The sequence below is a fragment of the Piliocolobus tephrosceles genome, chromosome 6 (assembly GCF_002776525.5).
Source record: "Piliocolobus tephrosceles isolate RC106 chromosome 6, ASM277652v3, whole genome shotgun sequence".
NCBI classification, from domain to species: Eukaryota; Metazoa; Chordata; class Mammalia; order Primates; family Cercopithecidae; genus Piliocolobus; species Piliocolobus tephrosceles.
Window position 1 is genome coordinate 116689846 of NC_045439.1, and position 14827 is coordinate 116704672.

General features: G+C 35.0%; 1 protein-coding gene across 2 annotated transcripts in view; it reads left to right on the top strand.

The window, feature by feature from the left end:
- PRKD1 (protein kinase D1) overlaps positions 1 to 14827 on the top strand; it is a 355221-nt gene that overhangs the window by 261333 nt on the left and 79061 nt on the right. For both annotated transcript variants that reach the window (XM_023227445.3, XM_023227446.3), the window contains exons 3-4: positions 5520 to 5651; positions 7859 to 8019. In XM_023227445.3, the coding sequence (XP_023083213.2) occupies positions 5520 to 5651; positions 7859 to 8019 (293 nt within the window). The remainder of the gene's footprint in view (positions 1 to 5519; positions 5652 to 7858; positions 8020 to 14827) is intronic.

Sequence of the window (14827 nt, forward strand, 5' to 3'; positions counted from 1 at the left end):
AGCTTTTAAAAAGCTTCAGCTTTCCTTCTTTTGGCCTTCCTAGGGTGGTTCTCTGGCTGGAGCCACTTACTTGCATTCAGTCTGACTCTGTGCTGCTCCTTCTGTTGTTGATACTTTACTTTTGTGAACCTGAGCTTATCAGACAGTTCCATGGGCAGTCACATCATTTATCTAGTTACCACTCCCTTTTCTTCCTAATTAGGGCAACTTGCTATTGTGTTCTCAGTCTGGCTTGTGAGACCTTTTTCTCTTGTAGCCATATTTTTTTTTCATCTCTAACCACAAACTTAGGAAATAACTTCCCAGAAACTTCTGAGCTGCCTAGTCAACATATCTAAATACATTTTTTTTTCTCTTGGCTACTATGATCTCTGAGATGATATATTCATGGCCTCCCAAATTCCCATCATTGTACCTCACTAACAATTTTCTGGTCAGATGTTAAGTCAAAAATGGAGATGCCCTTCATTTCATCACCCATCTGAAAGATGTTATTGCAAGTCCCTCTACAGAAATTTATTGAATGTTCTTGTTGTTGGAGAGTTGTGAGGATGTTTTCAGGTATAACAAAAATGTGAAATGTGAGATTAATTTGAACAACGGTTGCATGAAGGGAGAATCTGAAATAAAACTGGCTTGGAAAGACTGGGACCAATAGAGAAGCAGGAAAAAATGACTAAACTTGGGGGTTGGGTATGTGTGTATTGTGTGGAGGGGAGGGAGTATGGACATGTGCAAGCTTAATTTTACAAGCGCTGTCACACACCTGGGCCACAATAGTGTGGAATTGATCTGTTGTCATCTCTCAGTTCCCTGCCTCATGGACAATTTGTAGTCATTCTTGCTGATTACCCTGACAGTGCACCAAAGATGATAAAGTGTTAAGAACCCACAATAACTGTAAAGAAATATACAGACAATCCTATGTTATTTATAGTTAAAATCAGACTAGATAGAAATGTTCCCTCTTTTATCCTGTTCTCTGCTTTTCAAAATACTATTCAACCTTCAGGATTCTGTACAATTTCCTCTCTTGGATGAAGCTTTACCTGACAGACCTAGACAGACTTAGCCACCCTTTGTCTTGTGTTCCATCCCTGCATTGGGTATTAAAATATACATGGGACTGTCATCCTCATTTTGACTTTGAACTCAACTACAGATATCGTTCCTTAGTCCTTTTTCTATTTTCAACATATACTATATTACCTAGTAGATTCTAGATATATTAATAACACATAACATAAATAAACTATATTAGCTTGAAATTATTAGGACTGCTTTACTTACATGAGCTCACTTAAATGCATAAAAATGCCTTATTTTTAAAGGCTTGCTTTTAGCACTGTAATTAGTAAGTAAAAGTTAGAGAAGTATATTGGGGCCTCAATGAAAAGAACTTTCTAATAATTTGAGATATTCGCAAATGCAGTAAACTGACTATGAGTAGTGATCATTCCACCAGTGATGTGTGTTTATGGGTGAATGAAAGGAAGTTTAAAGAAGATATGGCCGACCCCCAAGGTTGGTCATTTTTTCCTGCTTCTCTGTTGGTCCCAGTCTCTCCAAGCTAGTTTTATATCAGAGTCTCCCTTCATGCAACCGTTGTTCAAATTAATCTCGCATTTCACATATTGGTTTTTTGTTTTGTTTTGTTTTGGTTTGGTTTTGGTTTTTGAGATGGAGTCTCACTCTGTTGTCCAGGCTGGAGTGCAGTGGTGCGATCTCAGTTCATTGCAACCTCTGCCTCCCAGGTTCAAGTGATTCTCCTGCCTCAGCCTCCTGAGTAGCTGGGATTATAGGCATCAGCCACTATGCCCAGCTAATTTTTGTATTTTTAGTAGAGATGGGATTTTACCATGTTGGCCAGGCTGGTCTCGAACTCCTGACCTCAGATGATCTGCCTGCCTTGGCCTCCCAAAGTGTTGGGATCACAGGTGTGAGCCACTGCGCCCAGCCAATATTGTTTTGTTTTGTCTCTAATCTACAGAATACCTTAAAAATGGCAAGTATGTGGTTTTGTGTAGGAGTGGTATCCAGAAACTATTTTCAATATTCTAGACACTAAAGAAATAAAAATTGCCTACAACAAAGCTTCACAGCTTTCAGAAACTTCAAAATGTTTTGCTTTGGAACAGAACAAACTAATCAATTCAATGTGGTGACATGTTATCATGTGGACACAAAGCTCCAGTTGGCTGTTAGCTCACCTATGCATCATTACCACTGCCTTTTGTAAAAGCTGAAAAACCAATTACTGTTCCTCAATTTGTTTGGAAAGGAGGATTTCTAAACATGGAGCTCATGCAAAAAGCATACTAAAAGAATTTTTGATCTTGAGAACTGGATAAATTTTTTGTATACTTTATTTCGTGGCTTCTTATTTTCCCAACATTGTTATAAGATAATAATGCATGTTACAAGGAGTTATGATTTATACATATTTAATTACACTCTCTAAAAATACATAAAATAAAGGTACAGCTTATAATCCATAGTGTTTATAAATAGTCAAAGAAATATAAGTTGAGTAATAGTGGCTGAGAGAGTTTATATGGTTCTAGTATCAGGACTGCCTGAGTTCAGATTCTGTATTACCTAGTGTAGCTCCTTAATTTCTGAGTATCAGTTTTCTCATCTGTAAAATGGGGGTAGGCATAATAACTACCTTATAGATTGCTTAAGCATTTCCTCTCATTATGTCAGTCCCAACTTGTCATAGCCAGAAAGAGTTTATGCTTCTCCCATTGACAAAATTACCAGTTTTAAAAAACAGTACTGAAATTCTTGGAAGATCTGACATATTTTGTTTTACTATGCAAATAATTTTGACCTTTAGAGATTATTTTGCTTCAGAAGTCTTATTTCTTCTGTACTGCTAACCAAACAGTTTACTCCATTTGTGCAACAATTTATAATGAACCATTAAAGAACTGATTATCTTAGGGTTTTTGGCTCAATTACCTGTTTCTAATGCTCAATGACTAAGAAAAGCATGTCATTTTCTCTTTTCTTGCACACTGGAGTATAACAATAGGCTGTGAATAGAGCAAATCAGAGAGACACAAATACCAGTATAAGGGGCCTATTGTGTTTAGTTTGTTGCCCTGTCATATGGTTTTAATTTAGGTTGGCTGATTGATTATGATAGACTAACAGATAGCCCATTGTTCCTCTCTTAGAATCTTTAGACACTTTAATATTCCTATTCTTATCTGTCCATTTTGATTCCTAAACCTAAATGAAATGGAATTACAGCATTCACTTTGTTTTCCTGTGCTAAGTGATTATCTCTGAAGTGCAATTTTGTGATTAGGCGAGATGGCATGCATACTCTCAACTAGTGCTGATTTCCCCCAGGGTGCAGAACAGGTAAATTCATAATGAATGGATGTTGTGCTTTGATTTCAAATGGATGTAAAACCTCACCACACTGCGTAGTTTTATTTTAAAAATGTATTTAATTATTCTAAAATTAACAGGAGAATATTAAAATTGAACTTTAGAAATATGGCATTTAAACATAAGTCAAGGGTGCTAACTGCTTATGAATGTTAATCCACTTCAAAAAATAAAAAAGAAATTACCTGGCATAAATTGGGGGAGTGTCACTGAAAATCTTTAGTTTAATTATTTATATTCCTTCTCATTAATTCCAAAAATGTCTGAATCCAGCTTGGTATTTGTATTGTCAAATTCTAATGTTGCTTATTTTGAATACTACAGTAATTATTCAACTAATCATTGTCATATTATTGTCATAGTTGTTTGGTCTGGCGGGATGATTTGGGACTGAGGGGAGAAGCTAGAAGTTAAGAATTGGCATAAAGTTTTATCTTTAATTATTTTCTTTGATATTTTAAAAATAAATTTTCTGCATGAGTATGAGAGACCAATTTTAAAGAGAATTTAGCATTCTCCCAATTGGACACATTTTGACCAAACCACCAAAGTAGATGATTGGTACCCAAACCACACTTTTTTTTCTGATCTACTTGGAGTAAGCATTGACAATTATATTGTGGATCTTGAAGTGGGAAATGTGATGTGCAATTTGCTAAACTTATTTGAATTGAGGAGGAAAGGAAAGGAAGGCAGAAACAAGGAATATAATGAAGGCCTCAGTTTTCCCCAAAATTATCTTAAAATAAAATCTTACAAAATTAAGTTCATATGGTTCTGTTCTTACATTAATGGAAGTTTAAATTTTAAGGGACTGGAGAAGTCGTCATCAGACAGTCTGTCTCTTTTTAGGTATGAGAAACTGAAGCTCGTGCTTATTGAGATGTCACTCAACTATGATAATAATATGACAATGATTAGTTGAATATTTACTGTAGTATTCAAAATAAGCAACATTAGAATTTGACAATACGAATACCAAGCTGGATTCAGGTATTTTTGGAATTAATGAGAAGGAATATAAATAATTAAACTAAAGATTTTCAGTGACACTCCCCCAATTTATGCCAGGTAATTTCTTTTTTATTTTTTGAAAAGGATTAACATTCATAAGCAGTTAGTAAAGGTCAGGCTTCCCCAGGTCTTCTAACTGCCAGGTGCTATACTGTGCAGCCTCAACCTCAGGCTTACTGCGTGCACATAGGTCTGGAAAGATCCACCACTTTCCATTAGGACGTTGAGAAAAAAGCTAATCTTTCTGCTGTCTATACCTTTCTATTTCTTGATTTGAGCAACAACAAAAAAAGCACAAACCACTTTTATAATATAATAAAAAATATCATATGGAAAAATGTAATAAAAATGGATTTGAATATCCTGCGTGCGTACCATACAGAATAAGCAACAGTAAGCAACACCAAAAAGTTCCCTACAACATGAATATGGTTGATTAAGGTGTATTTCTCAGAATGGACTGCAATTCACCAGCGTATGCATTAAATCCCTCTCTTTGGCATGTTGGTGAAGTGGCTGCTTGGTTGTTACTCATGATTTAAAGTCATGATTTAAATGCTTAGTTATTATACATTGCCCAAGAGTTCAAACAGCTCTATCCCTATATAAGAAAGCCACTCATCTTTTATATCTGTCTTTCAGCTGGACCCTGTAATGTACTTCTTCATGGTCATACTCAAGTATACTATTTTTCAGATCTGTCTGAATTCAATTTATCAACTTTTCATTAATATTTTTGAATATCTTTCTGGTTCACTTAAGTAAGATAAAAAGTAACATTTTTTAAGTATCATCAGGTATTTGGAAATCAGGTTTACTTATACTTTCATTCATGCTTTCTGCTAGTTTTTTGGCCATTTTTAAAGTGGTCTGAAACTTGGTCAAGCAGGAAGAGAAGAGAGATGGTTGCTGTGCCAGCAACTGTAAAACTGTGGCTGGGAATAATGTCTAATGGCTGAAAGTGCAAGCTGTGTTGCATCTTATCTTCCCTAACTTTGGCTAGAGAGTTATATCTGTACTGGCATATTTATTATCTTGCATACTTTTGATTTACAGATCAGAGTGCCTATTCGACTTACTTTTCAACATCACTATTTTTACAGCTTCTGCCACCTTTGAAGACTTTCAGATTCGTCCCCACGCCCTCTTTGTTCATTCATACAGAGCTCCAGCTTTCTGTGATCACTGTGGAGAAATGCTGTGGGGGCTGGTGCGTCAAGGTCTTAAATGTGAAGGTAAGTTATTTTCTTCCCATGCAAGTTAAATGTGTGCTGTTCTCCTATGTTTATCACAGCAGAATTCACAATTGCAAAGATATGTAAAAACTAAGTGCCCATCAACCAATGAGCGGATAAAGAAAATGTGGTACATATATACATATATATACACACATATATATGTGCATATATATACTTTTTTATCTACTCGTTGGTTGAGAAAATATGGTTTTTTTATGTGTGTGCATACATAGATCTATCTATATATACACCTATATACATAAGTCTACGTATATATACACCTATTTACATAGATCTATGTATATATACACATATATACATACACACACATATATACAAACATGTATATACATTCGTGTGTGTGCGTGTATGCGCTCCACATTCTCTTTATCCACTCATTGGTTGATGGGCACTTAGGTTGATTCCATACCTTTGCAATTGTGAGTACAGTTCACAATATGCATTATATATATTTATGTACACCATGAAGTACTACTCAGCCATGAAAAAGAACAAAATAATACTTGTGCAGCAACTTGGATAGAACTGGAGGCCATTATCCTAACTGAAGTAACTCAGGAACAAAAAACCAATTTCTACATGTTCTCATTTTTAAGTGGAAGCTAAGCTGTGGGTGCAGAGGGGCACACAGTGTGGTGTAATAGACATTGGAGGATCAGAAACAGGAGGTTCAGAGGTGGCTGAGGGATGAAAAACTACCTATTGTGTGCAATGAGCATACACTATTTGGGTGACATCTACACTAAAAGCCCAGACTTTACCACTATATAATTCATTCATGTACTAAAAACCACTTGTACACCTAAAGCTAATAAAATAGTAAAAAATAAAAAATAATGCATGCTGGAGCTATCTGCTTATGTTGTGCACTCTACAGTAATGTAGCAGTATCTCCCTCGGAAGTATCTTCCAGGCATTTAGGGGTACATGGATTGTCTTCCTTTCATTTCTTTAAGTTTCCTGTCTTGAACAAAGTCGGTCTGACCTGGGAGCCCTTATTCTCACATCTTTTCTCCTTTATCATATGGACATGTTTCACCCCTATATGGTGCTCGATATTTTATCAGCCAACTACAAATAAAATTTGCCTAGTAAGTAAGTCAGAAATTGGAGTAGTAGGCATTGAATACACATTTGTTGAAATGAGCAGAGATTTGGGAAATTAAACCATCTAAGTTCACTCAGCTGTTGAGTCACGAACTAGAACATGTACCTGCATTTCTGCACCAACAACATAGTTTTATTATAATGTGGAAAGAACACTTTGAGCTGCACAATTCAAGGTGCTAGGACACCGTGATATAATCTTTAAAACTTGTGCAATTGTGCTCTATTCTCTTTGGATTGGGAGGGCAGGGATAGAGCTCTTTGAACTTTGACAAATATAACTGAGCATTTATTATGCAACCTACAAATAAGCTATCTGCAATTTTTGAACTTCTCTCTGTGAGGAGGGAAGCTAGGAGACAATGATCTGGAAGAAACTCTGCCTAAAATGTAGTTTTATGAAAATTTGTCTCTCCGGACTGCTGTGTTCTAAGTAATGGCCTCCAGCTACATGGGGAATATGAATAGTAAAAATATTGAAAGGAAACTGACACTTGCCCAGGTGGGAAATCTGTTTCCAATTATCGATCACCTACCATGTGGAAACCAGCATGTGAGGTACTTTATGTGTCTTCTTAGTAATTCTACAAGGTTTTAGAATTACCTCCATTTTAGAGATGAGAAAACTGAGGTGAAAACTTTGTTCAAGGCCATGTAGACAAGCAAGTTATGAGACCCAGATTCAAATTAGTGTTGTCTAAAACTTGTGATGTGCTGTGATTAATATTCCTTTATGTGTCCACTCACATTTGAACTTGTGGCAGCTAAAAGTGGCTCAGATAATCTAATTTGAGTTAATTTCTATATCCCTTAAAGCCTAACTCTGTTATATCACAGAACATTTTTTTAAAATGATAACTAGTATAGTTCCTGAACTTGTGCAATAAGATCAGAATTCAAAACCCATTAACAAATGAGAAAAAGATCAGAGAATATTCAAAAGAAAATTTGAATTTACAAATACCCTCAAGAAAACAGAAGCTGTACTATTTTTTAAAAATTCCACTTTACACTAATATTGAAATCACTTTTTAATTTATGGCTCAACAAAAATAATTTTTATTTTCCCTTTCCAGGATGTGGTCTGAATTACCATAAAAGATGTGCATTTAAAATACCCAACAATTGCAGTGGTGTGAGGCGGAGAAGACTCTCGAATGTTTCCCTCACTGGGCTCAGCAGCATCCGCACATCATCTGCTGAACTCTCTACCAGTGCCCCTGATGAGCCCCTTCTGGTAAGGCCTCCTGTTTACTCATTTCCCCATTTACATGAGAAATCTGTGGGATGATGTGATAGCAGTGTCAATCCAAGACAGGGCCCTAGGAGGGAGAATGCAGCCTGGGTGTTAATGACAGTGTTTCTTCAGGGCTTGTGCTGTAGATTGGTCAGTGCCTCATCAAATATCCAACAGTTTTGAGTTTGCTTTTATCTCTGAGCTTAGGGAAATTGTAAAATATGTGGGGTTTTATCGTGGTCACAGGGCCAGAGCAGCACGAACTAATGTGTTAATGTTGCAAAACATCACTTGTCAAAATTTGGAAACTAGAGAGATACAAAATGTTCTCTGAAGATTATTAGAGGAATCTGTGGCATGACTGAATATTTATTTTGAGAAGAAACTTGAAATTTGCTCTTGTGAAACCATGAAAGTCTTTATGTCTTTATTGCTTGGCATACTGGCATACATGCAGGCTTATTCTCAAAAACTGATTGATATGTCCTGTGAGAAAATTAGGACTTAACACTTTAAATATTTCCATTAGCTTTAGACTGTGTGTGTGGGGTGTATATATATATACACATGCATGGCGTGGGATGGATAGACTTGTGTGGCTTAAGGATTGTGTGTCTCTATTTTCTCTCTCTCTGGGAGTGTGTATTAATGGGATTGTGCATTTCTAAGTTGTGCATCACTGGGCTATGCATGGCTGAGTCTGTGTCTCCCTGGGGTTGTGTGTGTATATATATATACACACCCCACACACACGCACACACATCTTATGGATATGGTTAATATTCTTCTTTAAGAAAGTTAAATTTGGATTTTCCAAACATTCAAAACAAAATAAAAATTGTGGTAATTATGTGAATTATTTAAAATAAAAACACATTCTGAAATAGGCTAATAGTTTGAGGATTTAAATTTCCCATATTTACCCCCTCTATCTCCCAATGGATATTACAATGAAGCTTTATAATCCTGTTATTGTAAAAATCAATTAGGAAAAAGTTTTGAAAATACTAAAACATTTAGGTTGAATAGATCTGTCTTGGAGTGGAGAGTGGTAATAAATTCTGAAGACATCTATGAGAAGTGTAAGAAGTTGTATACATTACTTGTTTGGAAAAAATTTTTTGCGATCATGATCTTTATATCACCAAAATTTTTTTACAGTGTAAGCCAGGAGTATAAGTCAAATGAATTATATTAATAATTAGGAAAAATCCCATACTTTTTTATAGGGCTCTCTTTTAGGAATTTTTTGTGTTTTCAGTACATCATTAAGTGAACCTAGTTGGAGAAGGCAGGTACTAAATTTCACCAATAACTAGAAGAACATATTATAACTTCGTACCTATTCAGAATGTGTAAGCGTGATCATATATTATTCTATAAAGTTCTATTAATTGAAATTATGATACTCTTACTGAAAGGTGCTTAAGTCAAAGTCTGTGTTTTAAAATAATCCTGTGTCATCGTCTCAGCTCAGAAGTTCTTTGAGTTTGAATTTTCGTAATTAGTGATTTTACAAGTGACAGCAGTTACTCTTGCTTTTAAGTATAGCTGCTGTGAGTCATGATGTTTATAAGATAGACCTTTAAAAATAAGTTTAAGAAACAAAATTGTAAATTATGCATATATGTATATAAATGTATGGTTTCTATATAAATCTAATTTAGCTTATGTAAGTATAATTTAACACAGATTTTTGTGTTTTTAAACCAACGTATTTTATTGCTTTATGTAACCAAATTAAATAACTACTAAATTATCTGAATTACTTGGTACATCACATAAAATATTGAAATTAAATGGTGAATTAAAATTTTTGTAAAATGCTTAAAATCTATTTTATAAATACATATTTTTAAAATTAGACTTTAACTGTGTCTGTCAAGAATACTTGTAAAATTATGATCAAATCACATGTTTACTAAGTGAGAAAATATTGGAGCCACAAGGCACTTTTTAAAGCTACTGGGATGGGAGTCATAAGCTTTCATAACCTTGTATAAAATGCCCTCAGGTAAACTTTAAATGAGAAATGCCTTTGGAAGTAATGTTTGTGATACTATTTGACACACTGGTTCTCAGAATCATGTTTTAAACACAGCAGAGCCCTTTGTGTCCTTATGGGGTGCCTATTTGTCTCTGTTTTTATCCAATCCCAGAGAAAGTAGGAAATATTGGCCCACCTTGAGGAGGACACATATTTACATGTTGCCTTTGTTCCCTTTCATGTCTTCACTCCTTCATACGGGAACAAAAGCACCCTGTTCAACCAAGGCACACTGGGAGTATCATGCCTATGTCCCTTTTCAACCCAATAACACCAATAACTATAGTTTAAAAGTTATAGTGGGTGCCTAATAGGTGATATTATGGCAATAATAGTAAAACCTTTGAGTTCTATATACATTAAAGAATAATTTCCATTTCCAAAAAGAATGATGGCCTGACCCTTGTAAAGACGGCATTGCTCATTAATGCCACTAGAACATCCATTTTGCAAATCTGCCATAGTAAGTATATTTTCTCTCATATATAAGAAAGTTATATTTTCCATAAATGATCGCCTATTTTGACTATAAAATTCCTTTTTCAGATACAGATTACGACATTGGTAATTCTGTTTGTTTATCCATTTGGGCACAGAAATTCAATCTCAGATTTCTCTAATGTTAAGATAGAAAAAATATTATAACAGCATAGATCACATGACAAACTTCAACTATCATCAACTTTGGCAGTAAACTATCCATTATGCTATCCATAAAACAGTCCATCTTTTAAAAAATCCAAAATATGGTCAATTTATAACAGTTCTGTGGGCATGGATTTTTTTTTTTTTTTTTTGGTAAACTATCATCAGTATTAGAAGGAAACAAGAAACTCTCAGCGGATCCTTAAGTGGAACACATTAATACACTGTATCATTATTTATAAGTTTACTTATCAAATTATATCAATTTTATGGACTTTTGGGCAATTGTAGAAGAAGTTAGTATTAGATGATTCTATTTCTATATGCTTTACTCATCTTTTTATTTTATTTACATGTGTTCTTGTGGTATTTGGGAAAAGTCAAAGCCAATTGAACCCACACCAGGCAAGAGTTAGTCTTAGGTAAAAAGTTATTACAATATAATAATCTGTTCTAGAACGTCTATTCCTAGGTATAAAGGAAAACTTTAATCAGATAAACTGTCCCACGAGGGACAATGATAAAAGCCGAATAAAATACGACATAAAAGAACAAAACACTATTTGAAGGCGCCCAAGAGCAACCAAGGATATTAGATTTGAGTGATCAATTACAGAGAGGTGAATACACAGGGCAGCCTCCCAAAATGAAGACGTATCCAGCCCAAAATGTCAATAGTACTGAGGTTGAGCACCCCTGATGTAGAACAAACCAGAGAACTGCCAAACATATTATAGAGGTGCAGTAAAGACAAGGTAGCATTACATAAAGTTAAGTATAAAGTATTAGGGCAATGTGCTGTGACACAAAGACAGAAAAATTAACCAATGAAATAGAGTCCAGAAAGTATGTGCATACACAGACCAACTGATTTATGACAAGGGAAAAATTGCTGTGAGAAACGAATGGTCTTTTCAACAAACATTTCTGTGACCAATTGGATATCTATATGGCAAAGAAGAATCTTGACCCTATCTTATACCATCCACGAAATCAATTGTAGGTAGATTGGAAGCGTCTAGAAGGTAACACAGAAAGTATATCTACAAGAACTTCGAGTAGGAAAACCTTTTTTAAACAGGATTTAAATCACTGATGACAATGGAAAAAGATTGATAAATTGGGTATCATTAAAACTAAGAAATTATTTTAATCAAAATGCCATTAAGAGAATAAAAAAGTGAGTGGGAGAAGACATTTTCAATACAACCTATCATATAAAAACTATGCAGAGCACATAAAGAACATTTACAAAAAAGTTAGAAGACAACATTATTTAAAATATAGCAGTATACTTAACCAGCACATTACAAGATAGACAATAAACAGGAAAATGTGCTTAACATCATTAGTTATCAAGGACTGTAAAGTTAAGTCTGTAATGACCTATGTCTGCATCAGAATGTCTGACATTGGAAGAACACCTGTTAATAACAAGTACTGGGGAAGATACTGAGCAACTAAACATACATACACTACTACTGGGATTGTATATTGGCCCAAAGAACTTTGGAAAACTTACTGGCAGTTATCTTGTAAAGCTGAACACATGCATATGGCATGACTCACCAGTTCTACTTCCAGGTATATATCCAATAGAAATATAGAGAGTCATTGACAGAAGGATATGTTATAAGATGTTTTTGACATCTTTATGCATAATAGCTAAAAATTAGAAACCAGTAGTGGTGTAGTCATACAATGGATTGTATGAATGATACAGCCATGGAATTAATGAACTGTTGATTCACTCTACAACATTGTTGAATCCCACAAAATGATATTTAAAGAAAGAAGTCAGACAAAGGGTACATAGTTACGAATCCAGTATATGAAGTTCAAATCAAGCAAAACCAATTTATGGCAAGATACTTCAAAATAAAACTAAGGTGGGATATCAACTGGGAAGGAGCAGAAGCGAGCTTTCTAGGATGCTGGCAATATTATATATCTTGATCTTGGCAGAGGTTACATGGGTTTATGCACATGCAAAACTTCATCAAGCTATACACCTAGAATGTTGTATACTTTATTCCATATGAATTATACCTCAGTAAAAATGTTTTAAAATGATAATAACAATAGATCTCCAAATAGCAAGTTATAAAGTCATTGAGATTCTTCAACACAGGTCATGTGAGAAAAGAATGAAATGTTATATCATAATAATTAATACATTATGTTATAAGATTCCTGTCAGTCAATTAAAAGAAAATGGAGCTATAAAATTTACATTATTCAATAATTAGAAATAAATTCTTTGGGTGCTAAATTAAAAGTAATATGCCACATCATCCTGGGATACATTCTAGTATTCATTTGCATAATAAACATTGTCACCTACAGTAGTTTCATCACAGATACAAAACTGTAATTATATGACCTTCATTTAAGGGAAACACCAAACAAAAACAAAACTGTGGTATAATTTACAGCTAATTAGGAATGAAACAGGTCGCTGTCTTTTCCTTGGTGATTTAGAGACATTTCTGGTGATTCTAACTTGATAACGAGATGAAAAGATAGAGCTGTCTCTGTGTTTCTCAAAGTTTTTCTTAAAAATAATGGCCCATAAAATATTCTGAAAAAAATATTGGTCAAATAAGATTAGGAAATGCTTCTTGGTCCATCCAAATATTTGGCATCCTAGAAATTATTATGCATAATTAAGGGTCTAAGAAGTCTGACAGTGGTGAAATTAGTGTTCTTAAATCCACTCCAACATGGAACCCTTTTCTCATAAAACCCGTTAATATTGTGTAGGAAACGCATGCAATCTGGGAAACAATAACTTAGAGGGATGAGTACATGAATGCATGTTGCATAGGCCATCTTCAAATATGAGCTGAACAGCATGCTGCTAAAGCTGAATTGTGATGACGGCCCAGAAAAAAGATATTCAGGGCTGCTAACTGGGGAAAATACATACACTTTGGATTTCAGATATGTAGATGGCAAGGATAATATCTTCCTTTGGAAATGAAGAAATTGATTTCCTCTCCCAAAGAGCCAACTTTGCCATTTCTGCATGTGAATGTGCCCTAAGAGTACCTGCAAACAAGGTTATAATTTTTCCCTGAAACTCATGTTTGGTTATTTTCAAATGAGTGGTTGTTGCCCTTAAGCTCTGCACATGCTTCATGTCAATCCAGAAATGTGGCAGGTATTTTTTTTTTCAAGACGGAGTCTCGCTCTGTGACCCAGGCTGGAGTGCAGTGGCACAATCTTGGCTCACTGCAAGCTCCACCTGCTGGGTTCACACCATTCTCCTGCCTCAGCCTTCCGAGTAGCTGGGAATACAGGCGCCCGCCACCACGCCAGGCTAATTTTTTGTATTTTTAAATAGAGATGGGGTTTCACCATGTTAGCCAGGATGATCTCGATCTCCTGACCTCGTGATCCCCCTGCCTCGGCCTCCCAAAGTGCTGGGATTATAGGCGTGAGCCACCGCACCCAGCCTGTAGCAGGTAATACTGGATAACCAATCAGTCTTGGTAGAACCTCAGTCTAAATGCTCATGACTTTCCAAAGTTTCTGACAAAATGGGTTAGCTGCAGATTTCAAATGAGGACTGAGGATTCAAAAAAAAAAAACAGATACTAGGATTTTTCTCAATGTTGGGTCTTTTATTCAACACTGCAAAAAAATCACATTTCAAAGCTCAGTCATGCATTTTTGTTAAGAAAAAGAGTGAACTATATTGAAGTTTTGATTGGTTTCTAGTTATCAGATAGATCTGCCCCAAAAAAGCTTGAGAGAACAGAGATGAAAAACAACATACTCAATTTAAATTACCAGTTAAGTGTTATCTACTTAGTTAAACTCTGTCATATTTTTCATTGATATTACGTCTTATCTTTTAAAAAATCATTCAGAGTAACCTTACTGCTTTTGAATTATATTTCAACCTTGAATGGAATCAGATAGAAAATAATTATATGCAACAAAGATTGTAAAATGAACAAAGAATACACTATAGGCATATTTTTCTCCTTAAAACTCTAACCTGCTGTTGGACTTTCTAGGTTTGGAAACCACTGACTGCTACTGATTATTCATCAGCTTATTCTTGCTTGCAAGCATCTAACAACTTTGTATCATTTGATTACTTTGATG